Below are 12,470 nucleotides of genomic sequence, written 5' to 3'. Positions count from 1 at the left end.
CTTCATCATCAACTTTGATTAATTAAATTTCCTGTATTTAAATGGTAAACTCTTACAGTTCCTCCGTGATTTCTGTTCTTTCCTTTAGGTGAAGAGCTCCTCTGCCAGCCCCACTAAAGGCTTCTGCATAAGGGGCCCTTTCATGCAGCCGTCGAGCCCTATGTCAGCCCCTGTACACCCCAGGGACAGTCCAAGCTCAACAAAGACCACCTTCCCCTACCCCCCAGCCACCCACCAGGACTCACCCCCCAAATCCCCCCACCGCCTCAGTTTCAGTGGTATCTTCCGCTCCTCATCTAACTCTGCCCCTGCCAGCATCAGGCTCTTCTCCAGAGCCCGAAAAGGTAAGAAACCAGCAAAGAGCTGAGCATTTTCAGTAGGGAGTCCTAGTTTTCTGTGATATCCCCTACTTTATAGCCCTACATCTTCAGTTCGACTGCAGGGCATAACAAACAAGGGAAAGGGACATTCATTTTAGAGACATTCATTTCTCAGTGCCAAGGGCATAAATAAGTCATGTGATACATTAACCCCACGACAGGCAATAAATGTTTGGGTCACTTGCTATTCAGGATATGCTGGCTAGTGCTCTTCACATCTCAGCTAAAACATAACGTTACAGAAACTGTTGTCAAATCAAAGTGAAATAACTACGAGAGAATTATTGTAAATCCTTATTAGCAATAATTCAGTGCGCCAATATCTCTGAGCAGTCAGTGTGCCATATGTGTAAGATCACCTTTCTTTAACCCTTTCAACTTACCAATTATCTCTAACCCTGTCAGCTTGCCGATCTAATTGAACAGGTTAATTCCAGATCGTCCCTGTTTGCTGTTTATAAGTGAGGCCAAGCTTTAATGCCTTTACAGCAGCATGTGGTTGGCTGCTGATGTGAATGGACAGTTTGTGAATGGGCAGTTGATCACATCTGCACAAAACACTGAATCTCAATATTCACAGGACTATGTGTGTATAGTAATATAATCATCATAAAATCACATGTAAAAACTTGGAAATTGATCATTTGAATTTGGCATCGCATGCACCCCATTTTGAGGGCATATAGCTAGTGCTACATTTTCTACACATTGTCCTCTGAGCCCTGAAATGTGAGTCAGTTGGGAGTAGTTTTATATTTTCTGGGTCCACTTTATATTATCCATGCATCTCTTTACCCGGAGGAGGTCGGTTCATCAATTGGGAGCAAGTCATTGTTGAGAGCTGTCTCTGCAGTCATCACCAACCTGCACAAGAGACGGTCATCCCAGTAACACAAAACTGAGGCTCAAAGTGCCATCACTGCTAAGCGCTGCCTGTTTACTCATCCTGTTGCAGTCGTCTTTGTTGGCAGGTTGGGGCCTTTATGCTTATCGGATATCTGTTTTGCAGTACCAATCATTGCGGGATGAGGTTGGGTTTGAAGTGCAAGAGACCGACTCTGCGTCAACTCATAAAGAGTGCGGCTTCCTGTCGTTTCAAGAGTTGAAATCCCTGAGCAGGAAGTGCTGTGATCACAATTGTGGTTAGCGAGCCTTTGATTGTTTAATGGCTTGAAAGGTGTATAGTAAGAGACTGATTGCAGTTTTCTTAATTTTAATAGCTTCAGAGCTGTGCATGTGAGGAAGAGTTTAACTGGGGGTTCAAAGTGCATCAGCACTGGCAGAGGTGCTATGAAGCCCAGCACAAGGGGCAGTGTGTTTGAGACAACAACCCACAGCTGTTAACAAGGAAGTGTTTTTATTAACCTCTGCAATGTACCATGTTCCAAAACCTTTTCTGCTTAGACTAACCTTTATCTGAATACTGGACATATTTTGTAAGATTCGGCTTCTGCAGATCTTTCTCTCCCCACCCCACCCCTCTTTCACACACTCACTGTTTTTATTGTGTGTATGCTAGAGTGCTATCTGCACCACTATGTTATGACTGGTTTCAGTTCTGCATCAGAAAAGGCTGTTGAGAGGTTGATGGTACCCATGCCGACATGCGAGGACACTTCCTGCCTGAAAACCTCAGACACTTTAGACGATCAGCAGAGGTCGTTCGTGCTACTACATGTACTACAACACTCTTATGTAATGCGTGAGGTAAACTTCTTACTTAGTAAATCTGAAAAGAGGTGATGTTATGGAAGTGACAGACCACAGCGACCAAAGGTTTAGCTTTGGGATTATATTTTGTCTAATGAAGGTATGAACGGTGATGCACCTTCATGAAGCAAAGCAAAAGATTTAATTGAGAGAAAGATGGGCTTGGATGGGGATATTTATATATATATATATATATAGTGCATTATGAGCCAGGTTTCAGTTCCCCAAATATATCTTGGTGAGAACATGATTCTTGCTCAACCATTATGGTGTTGTTGCTTTGTTACTTCCAACACAAATGTAATTGTCAACACAAGAATTACAGTATGAACAGCACAAACAATACAAACCAACATCATTCTGCTGAGTTGTTTTAAATCAAGGCAGAGTGTTTCTAGAGCCCTTAATACACTTAAGGGCTTAAGAACGCAGTGTTAATCATTTGCTACTCTGATAAGGATGTAGATTAAAATTTTCATTCCGTATCATGAATTCTTATTTCATAAATGCCGATACACAGTGTGTTTTGAACTAAGCCGCTGTAAACAGCCCGACATCTTACAACCAAGTTACAGGCTCCTTGTGGTTTTATTCTAGTTAAGAGCCTGGCATTAGCAAACCAGCTTCGTCACATTTCTCCCAGATTTAGTTTTCTGTAGCTTCCCCCTGGAATTGACTAATGAGGATGCTGCAGGACAGAACTGCTTTTGACTCTGTTTGAGCAACATCATTGTGATGGTATTCTTTTTTTTTCTGGCCAAAAAAATAGTTTTAAATCTTAATATTGTAGCATTACAGATGATATTGTTAAAGTTAGAGTACAGTGCAGTCATTCTTTGTTGTTACTACTTTGTATTAAAGTGTAATAGTAGTGTACAATGGTGTCCCAGTACACGAGCACCAGGGGGCTAAACTATTTCCTTTTTCGTTTCACAGTTATTTCACTTTCCTAAAACTACTGCATCACCCTTCGCTGGTCTCTTTTCAGGTTTACTAATTAGTGTTAGTGACTGAATGTTTGAGAGAGAAGCTTCCATTTGGTTGTAGCAGTTTAAAGTGTTGTGCTTGGAAGGTCACCTGTGTAAAAGGGTTGGTCTTTGGGTGCTTTCGAATGGCATCATGTCTGAAGTGGCCTGCTCTCCAAGACCTACTGCTGGGAGTCATACCCTTTGAATTTTAACAACAGCAATATTCAGGAGTTTGGGCCAGCCATAGAGACTGCAGGTTTGACATGAGTTGGCCTCCTACAGTGGAGCTGCCTTCAGCCAGCTAAGAAGCCTTCAAAATAACTGTAGAACTTTTTCTATGAGGAAAAATTAGACGGTTGTGCTGTCCAGTTATCTTCAATGGCAACTGTTAACTTTTTAAAATAATATTTTCATTAATTCATCACTTTTGTGTGATTTTTGACAGCATGCTGATATTTTGTAAACGGCTGCACAATGCAGTTCACTTGGATGTGCTAGCACAGTCAGAGAACACAAAGCCTGCATTTGAGATGCATCAAATGTAATTCTGGCAGTACTTTTAGGATCTAACAGCATCTCATGTTCGATCTGGTCACTCTCAGAAGACGTATGTTGCTTTCTAAGCCATTATTTCAGGCCTTGTTTCTGCATATCCCCTTTGTTAAATAGTTCTGATTTTTCGTACATGGCATATACAGTGTAAAACAGGGACCAGACTTCCCACTAGGAGGCACTCGGAGTCAAACCAGTAGTCTCACTGAGTGAAGCAACTCTGCTCCCTTCCAGTCCAGTCTAGACTAAAGTTATTTCAGTGCCGCATATTTCCATGCCATGTCTGTTGCCTTCGTCATATCACCTATGCGCAGCGAGGTGATACCATGACCCATCAGCCAGAGTGACCCATCACCCATCACTATGAGGCACGTGATGAGCAGTCAAAAGTGTGACCTCAACTCTTTCCACTCATCACCACCTCCTGATGGGGGTCAAAGTTTTCTCTAGCATATTTTTATTTCTGTGGAGGTATATGAGGCCTTATTTCTGCATTCTTGACTTGCAGTATCAACCATCCATCCATCCAATAAATAATTAAATTCCATCCTATTCATACATTTTACAATTAATTCACATGTAATTTGCGTATGATGTAATACTTTTGCCTGTGTAGAATTATTTTTTCTTTTACATAAAACACTTGCACTCTAGACTTTCACCCCCTTTTTGTGTTGCACATAACAGTGCCATGACCTTGTCAGGAGATAAGCACCCATACCATGTTCGTGTCTGTCTGTCTGTCTGTCTGTCTGTCTGTCTGTCTGTCTGTCTGTCTGTCTGTCTGTCTGTCTGTCTGTCTGTCTGTCTGTCTGTCTGTCTGTCTGTCTGTCTGTCTGTCTGTCTGTCTGTCTGTCTGTCTGTCTGTCTGTCTGTCTGTCTGTCTGTCTCACTCACGTGCAGGGGTAGCTCAGTGGTTAAGGTACTTGACTAGTAATCAGAAGATTGTCAGTTCAAGTCTGACCACTTCCAAGTTGCTACTGTTGGGCCCCTGAGCAAGGCCCTTAACCCTCAATTGCTCAAGTTGTATTCAGTCATAATTGTAAGTTGCTTTGAATACAAGTGTCAGCTAAATGCTCTCTGTCTCAAACATGGTGCTCCCTGCAAGGCGTTCTGGGGAGACCTCAGACAGGAACAGCAGGGATCTCTGAGAGGGAGGCAGGAGTAGTGAAGAGCACTCGGACCGTGAGATGTAGAAGAAAAGGGACAGAACAGAGTGGACACTGTACTAGGGAGGCACGAACCATTATTTCAACTCTTGAAGTTGAGACTAAATGCAGGAGGTGCTTTTGGAAGAACCTCATCATACACATCCTCAGCCTTTAATGTTAAGAAGAAAGTAGTGCTCATAATTTGAGAAACGACTGTACATCTGTGTAAAATGTCAAGCAGCAGAAGAAGTGTCCAGTGGGAAGAGCGATCAGGGGTCAAGTGGTGGGCAGGTAAGGTTAAGTGACGGCTGGTCTAACCGAAGGGGAGTGGCTGGGCCTGATGGTGGGCAGAACTGCCTGTCATTGGAGGCTCTGCATTTACAGCTATCTGCCATGTGGACTATTTTAAAAAGACATGCAACTGCACCTGGCAATTCAATGCAGAGAGAGAGAGAGAGAGAGCAGGCGGGGGTGGGGGATTGGGATCACTGCCCAACAGCCTCAGCTGAAGGAGGGAGGGAGAGGGCTATTAATTGGATGAGTGTGGGACAGACAAGGTATCAGTTCTGAGAAAGCTGAACGTGCAGAGTTTGTCGCCCCGGCAGTGTGATGGTCGGCGTGTGACCTGACACTCTGTAGCCTTGCTTGCATTTCACCAACTCAAGGAGTTTGGGAGTAGAACCCTGGAACAGCAAGTGGTACAACAACAGCCCATACAGCAGTGAACATTCCCTGAAACCTGGTGGGATGAGGCCGACATCGTCGAGAATTTATAGGACAGGTGAAACACTCTCACTTTAGGAGACTGCTACAAAAAGGGCAAAACAATCACATTCCTCAGTGAAGACTCTTCATCTAAAAACAGGACGGACTCTCCAGCTGCTGCTTGTTTTTCACGCATCTTTGAATGAACTTCAAGATCAGGCAACACTCCTTGGGCTCCTTGGATCTGAACAGCTACCCTTCACTGAGTTTCACCCCTCCGCCCCTCGACTAGGGAGTAGTGCTTCAGTCCCTTCTTGGCTCTGCAGGCATTCTATCTGAAGGGCTCTTGAACAGTTAACCGCACTGAGGTCCGCAGGGCATGGTTTATGGTCCATCTAGCGTCAAGACCCTTCGTTTCCTATGAAGAGGTTCAGCAGTTTCCCGAGGAACAGGAAGCGCAAGGAAGAGAAGCAGATGAGCCGGAGACGCATGTCCGAGACCCCGTGTGTCTCTGCTGGTACTGTACCATTCAAATGGAAAACGGGCAATAGTAGATCAAGAAGAAAAAAGAGCATTGAAAAAAGTCTCTGGCCTTAACGTTAGGCACTTTCAGAATAATCACATTGCTGTTAGTGAGGGATTCATCTTCTCCAAGTAGATTAAAAGTCTGGCAAGTTATAAGATGAGACCTTTTACAACACAGACTGTTCTCTGTGTGTACTCCAGTTAAACTGAACGGTGTGTTCTTTACTTCCTCCTGACTGGAGCTTTACATGCTGTGTAGTTGGTATTAGAGCAAGTCCTGTGGGTATCAGGCAGCACGTGGGTATGTTTGTGTCCATTGATATGTTGCTTTTAGCTCTTGCCAGTGGGCATTGAGAGAGAGCTATGGATTGAAGACTTTTGCAAGATTTATTCAGTTTGCAGTAGCATGATACTGACAGAGAGATCTGCTTGAAACAGACTCCATTAAAACACTGTTCATGTCCTGTAACAGCATGATTAAAACAGGACCATCATCTGGGCATGTGTCTTAGAAACAAATTTTGAAAATGCTTGGGAAGGTATTTTGTAGTATGAGGTGTTCTGTTAAGCACTGCTTGTGATGGGAATGAAGGCCTTTTTGATGGCCCACTGTATGTTCTTGCAATCCATAGAGGTCAATGACTTGGCTGAAAACCTCCATTTATTTTTAGCCAAATCTCATGTGTTGATGTCTTGGGAGAGCACAGTGCTGAATGTGGACAAAAACAAACAAACATGTGACTCTCTTTTTTTGAAAAAAGATCAAATAAATCTTGGGGATTAATGTTGTAGGAGAGAGTTAACACACTTTTTGACCTAGCAAATGTACTCGAGTATTAAGTTACCTCTTTTAAAGCATCTCTGGAAGTACAGTTTGTTCGAATGTAACAGTGTAAAAGTAACGCGTTGCTACCCACCTCTGCAAGTCACATACAGCTTCTTTTTTTTTTTAGAGCACTACATGGACACTACAAGACATTCCATTTATCTGTTTGTCTGGTTATATTCATATGTGTGTGTTTGGTAATCCTAATTCTGTTCCATAGTACATTACATCTGTGTTTGACTGCTGCCTTTGTCCAGTGTTAGCACACTTACCTAACTGTCATAACAAAGCCTTGGTCCTCATGTCTGTGTTCACTCTCGGGCAGCCTATTTTTGTATGTCAAGTTTCATTAAAATAGATCGCCTAGTCAATGCTCTCTGGAGGACCTGGCACCTGCATTACACCTGGTTGGTAGGGTCAGGGCTCTGCTGTAAGGGATGCCATGGTGCTGATTTAGAACACCGACAAAGACAGAATTCTCCACAGGAGTGTGTGAGCTGTTTGCGTAGCAGTTCGATGTTCATATTTGTTGTGTTCATATTTGAGAAGTTTTCCTTTAAAATACTCTTTTATGCCATGTATATATGTCATGAGTAATGCTTCAGGTTTTCTATTGTAGGTCAATTCTGCATTGTACTGCTTGCATAGATGTGTAATTCAAATAGTGTACCTTTTGTGTGAACAGTTTGGACTCTAGCCCATATGGTTCCGAAGGACCTGTTCTCTTCGGGTCAGTTATTTCAGGTCAGAGTTGGTGGTGTTTGTATGAATCTGTAATGTATGTATTTCTATGTATATGTAGTTTGGCACAGATGGGCCCTGAGGTCTGACTGTGAACTGACCTGCAGTGGTAGTGCCTGTTTAGTACACTAAACGCTCCTATCTGTCGACAGCAATACAGATACACTATGGCATGTGCTTTCGGACACTATCAACATACTCTCTATTAGCATCACCATCTCTCGTGCGCAGACACACACGGGAACCTTGTGATTCATCATATTACCTCAGCTTGACAGGAGTGATGTGTAATGGGGCAGAGTCGCCCCACAGGGATTCCTGTGTGTCACATGAGATTGCAGGCTGCTGACGTAAATTAGACTTAAAGCCTTGTGTTCCCTTCTGTATTAGTGAATTGTGTTCTCTCACATTCACCATGCACCCAACGAGAGACTCGATCATTGTTTGGCTCAATTGGAGCATACAGAGTCTGAAAGGGTTTGTGCAACATTCTGGAAATAGTTTATCTTTTACAGAAAATAACATCCATTTTCCTAGAAAATTGCATTGTGTTTCCTAGAAAGCATCCCAGCATGGTGATCACTGTTGCCCATCCACTTTAGGACAGTCAGTCTTTTAATGATGACTGTATGCGAAACATAAGAGAAACTCTTAAACTGACTATTTTTACCCTGACTCGCTCAACAGGAGTGTTGGAGAGATGGACAGGTGATTGCGACTGCAGGTGTTGTTTTTGGCTCAGGCAGAACCAGGCTCGCAACCAGAATCTCGTGGGCTCGATCGCTAAGAATAGCAGTCATTGTTAATGAGGCCGAGATATTCAGTTGTGCCATTTGATGCGTAGGTACACTGCCTGTCTATCATTTCCTACAGGATGATTCATAAAGTTACACCATGTATCTTCCCAATCTCCTAATAGCACAGCTGTTGTATCTTTTGAGTCAAGTTTTCCATTCTTTTCTAAGTACTGGGAAATGTGTCTACGTTTTTGCCTATGGTTAACAATCATATGTTACAGTGCAGTAGATAAAACCTAGGTTGAAAAAAAGCTGTAATATTTCTTCAATGAATATTCCATTAATGTGATACTCTGGGAAGGTGTGGCCTGGTACAGGACCTCCTCCACAGTTTGCATTTTTGACTTCTACCCGATACATCACCAGACAGCGCATAGCTTTGTGGCCCAAACGGAGAGAAATCTGAATCACTGACATGTTGCTTAGCAATCTGGAGGATAGGAACCTGATTGTGTTTTCCCTCGGGTGAGGGGACCTTCTCAAACCACGCAAGCCAAACAAATAAGAGGAAGAGGGAAATAAACTGGGAATTCCTCCAGTTAAAGTGGCCAGCATCCTGCTAATGGACTGCAAGGTCTGAAGGAGGTGATTATTTCAATCCAAACCCACATATGAACCTGCAGGTCAGAGATTAGTAATACGGTAAACAACCTGCTCTGAGAGGAGAAATGACCATGACAGGGATGCACTTAACCTATTAGCCTAACTCACTAGAGGCTACTAGGATCCTGGCTACCTGGGTGACGGAGGCCAATGGAGGTGACACAGGAAATCAGACAGGGGCTTCTAGGCCTCTTCAGGAAATTCGCTGTGGGTCACAGATGTCTGGAAAAGAATAACCCCCCACCCCCATGCCCCCAGAACCCTGTTGCACAGTAGGATGGTTAGACGGTCTCAGCAAGCCAACAGCCCACGGTATAGCGTGAATGTAGAGCACTTCCGGATTCTGAGCAACTTGGCTCTGCCGTCAGAGGGCCGTAAGGCTGAATCACTTTTAACAATGACATGATCTAATCACGTTCATTAATGACAGACTATACATAAACATTACTGCTGTCAACGAATTTTATAAATTTGATTTTGTAATCGAATTATTTAAAACCCAGACATTCGATGGTGGGGGGTGGACAGCACTACCTTCGCTGTCTGCCTCGTGTGGCCTCGGCTGCTGCACTGAATGTACAGTATAACGAACAGGAGTCATACCACATCACTTTCATAAATGCAATGTATGTCAAGCCAAAACAAGCGAATAATTCAACAACTGTATTTTAGCAATTGGAGAGAGTTCACAACTCTGCTGCAGAGAGAGTAATTTGCCCTCCATTTAAGTTTTGGTCAGTAGGTGGCAAAACTGTGGAACCTCATGATAAAGTTGCATGCAAGAATTGTAAGCTACAGTTAGCCTACCATTCCAGTATAAGCAACCTAAGGACACATCTTGAAAATATGCACCCAAATGAGTAAGGCCTGATGTTCGATAGCATTTTTATATTAGTGTTTTGGGGGTTCTAGCATCAAGGATGCAGCCAAGTAGTCTATTTTTCCATTTTAATAGCACCCTATTGAAAATTATCCCTCAGGGTAAAAAAATCTTTGTTGCATTTCTCAGTACTGTGTGCCTTAAATTTATTTGAACAAAAATTAAGTGTAGGATACTATACTGACTAAATAGATATTGAAGACTACACCCCGACGCTTCATGGCCTGCATTTCCTGTTTCATGTGTAGAAAAATTAAAAGACATGTTTATAAACATGTTGAAATGGATACACCTATACAAGTAGTTATTATATTTCTTGCTGAAAAAAATCGAAATACATATTTGGCAAATTAGTGCTAATCAGATTCATTTTCCAAGATGCATAATCTTCCTTTGGTCAACTTTTTTTTTTTTTTTTTTTTTGCTAATATCTTACTAATTTTATTGGGGAATATCAGTTAATGAATCTTAACAGACTGCAGAATTTTAGGCTGCACTGTTCCAAGCAAATCCAGCATCACTCCAGTGTTATACCAAATCCTGACACCATTGTGCATCTATGAGACTATTATTCACAAAAACGGATAAAAGACATGAACGTAGAGTTCTGACCCCATCCAACTGTAGGAATAGGGTTCCAGTAAGCAATAACTGGAAGCACAGGAATAAACAGGAATATATATAAATATGAGTATGGCTTTCACAATATGATCAAGGAAAAAGGTATAAGCCAGGTTGTTGATGAATGAACACAGTCATGTAGAACCAGGCAGTATTGCACTTGGAGCAGTTTAGGAGATTGTGGAGACTTAGCACTGTGCCAGCAACATAGCTTAGCAGAATCTGTGGAATGTGTTGCAGTGGCAAAGGCTAAAATAAGAAGCCAACATGGTGACACACCAGGCAGGCCACAGGCAGCCAGCAGCATGCGGCTAAATGTCAGGAGATAGTGAACCTGGAATCCACGCTTTCAGAACCAGTGCTGATCACTGGTGGGGAACTGTTGTAAATAGTTTCCATGAAAACACGGACTTGCGTACGACTGACAGACGGAAACTGGAAAATAAACCGGTTTCAGCGATGTCACTGTAGCTTCACATTTTCAGAGTACCTACAGTCATGGGGGCCTATTGTTTCCAGCGTCTGCAGCAGTTTACGTCCTCGCTGGGCATGGTGACACAACAGCCAACCAGTTACACGAAACATTTACTAAGCAAGCCCTGGAAACGGAGGCAATGGTAGCTTTCACCATTTGCTAGCTTTAGGATGGAGAGCTTACAGCAGAACCCAGTTCATACTTGCGTGAAAATGTCATTGACGGTGAAAAAAATCCACTAATTTGGTGGAACACAGAAGAGGTGGGGAAGAGACGCGCTTCCCTATTTTGAAGAAACTTGGGTACCATTGCATTCATGTATTCATATTCTCCTCAAACCAGAAATCAAGGAAATGTTATTTTTCCTATTAACTAGCACACTTCGACTAAAATGAATGTAATTTTAGGCAATGTAAGTGCATTTCAAAAGAACATTATTTGTGTATTTTATTTTATTTTTGTAAAGTAGATTTAGGTTTTTTCTGTATTTTGCTGAAATATATATATATGTGTGTGTGTGTGTGTGTTAAGCTTTTGCTATTGCTATTATTAGATGGGTTTTTGTTTTTTTGTTTTTTGCTATTTAGGGTATAGGTGCCTAATTAACAGTCTATACTTTTTCAAGAGTATGTGAGGGGCCTCAAACCCAAGATTTAAGATTACACTGATTAATAATTTAGTTTCTCTACATAATCTTGCTGCTGCTGTAATGTCATTTACATGTAAACAAATAGAACTCAACAGTGCCACAACATGGTTTTAAGATTTATTTTTTGTGTCTCACTTTTTTGTTTTTGTTCTTGACACATATATCATTAATCAAGGTTTTTAAAATGGTAAATCGTGTTCAGGTAAAAAAACAAAACAAACAAAAAGACAACACCTCATAAGCCTAGCAAAAACCTACCATTATGTATTCGATCTCACGCTTTGACATACTCTGTTCTGTATATACCCATGTGTCGATGCCATGGTCAGGGTTGTGTAACTGTGTTATGGCTTGGTACAATATGTCAGTAGGTCAGCAGGTGTGCGAGTGTCATGTGTTACCATGTGCTGAGGGAGGACAGCATGTGTTTATGGGTGTGTGTGGGGTTGGGGAGTGTCTGTGGGACACTTGTCGTGGGACCTTTGTTATGTGACACAACAGCTGTTTTCTGTAACATCCCCAGTGCATGCAAGTGAAAGCAAGAGTTGCATCTGTTTACACAGCTAGCTGTCTTGTCAGTTGTGTACACTAAGATGACACTAGTAAGGTCACAGGTACTCTCTCCAGTGGAGATTACTGATCACCCTTTATGTGCATGCAAAGCAATGAGTGCATTTACATGGACTCAATAATCCAGTAATGGCAAGAAAGCAGATTTTATCAATAATAAGCAGATTTTGTCAATAATTCGATTAACCCACTTGTGTGTGCTTCAGTAGTCAGATAATGGAAAAATGGAGAGTCTTCACAAATCTGGTAGCAATCTGATTTCTGCTTTGCAGCCCAGCAGTATACACATAGAAGACGTAGCATGTGACATAAACTTA

At 42.2% G+C, this 12,470-nt stretch overlaps 1 protein-coding gene across 4 annotated transcripts in view; it reads left to right on the top strand.

Moving 5' to 3' along the window:
- prkag2b (protein kinase, AMP-activated, gamma 2 non-catalytic subunit b) overlaps positions 1-12,470 on the top strand; it is a 36,919-nt gene that overhangs the window by 7,382 nt on the left and 17,067 nt on the right. For 3 of the 4 annotated variants that reach the window (XM_081703289.1, XM_026998252.3, XM_081703290.1), the window contains one exon: positions 89-344. In XM_081703289.1, the coding sequence (XP_081559415.1) occupies positions 89-344 (256 nt within the window). Of the gene's footprint in view, positions 1-88; positions 345-5,267; positions 5,984-12,470 lie in introns of those variants that run through there. The other variant, XM_026998253.3, reaches the window with a different exon arrangement.

This window comes from Electrophorus electricus, chromosome 20 (assembly GCF_041902795.1).
Source record: "Electrophorus electricus isolate QZ-2024a chromosome 20, ASM4190279v1, whole genome shotgun sequence".
Classification (NCBI taxonomy): domain Eukaryota; kingdom Metazoa; phylum Chordata; class Actinopteri; order Gymnotiformes; family Gymnotidae; genus Electrophorus; species Electrophorus electricus.
The sequence above is the reverse complement of the archived record's forward strand: the minus strand, read 5'-3'. Positions and strand labels throughout refer to the sequence as shown.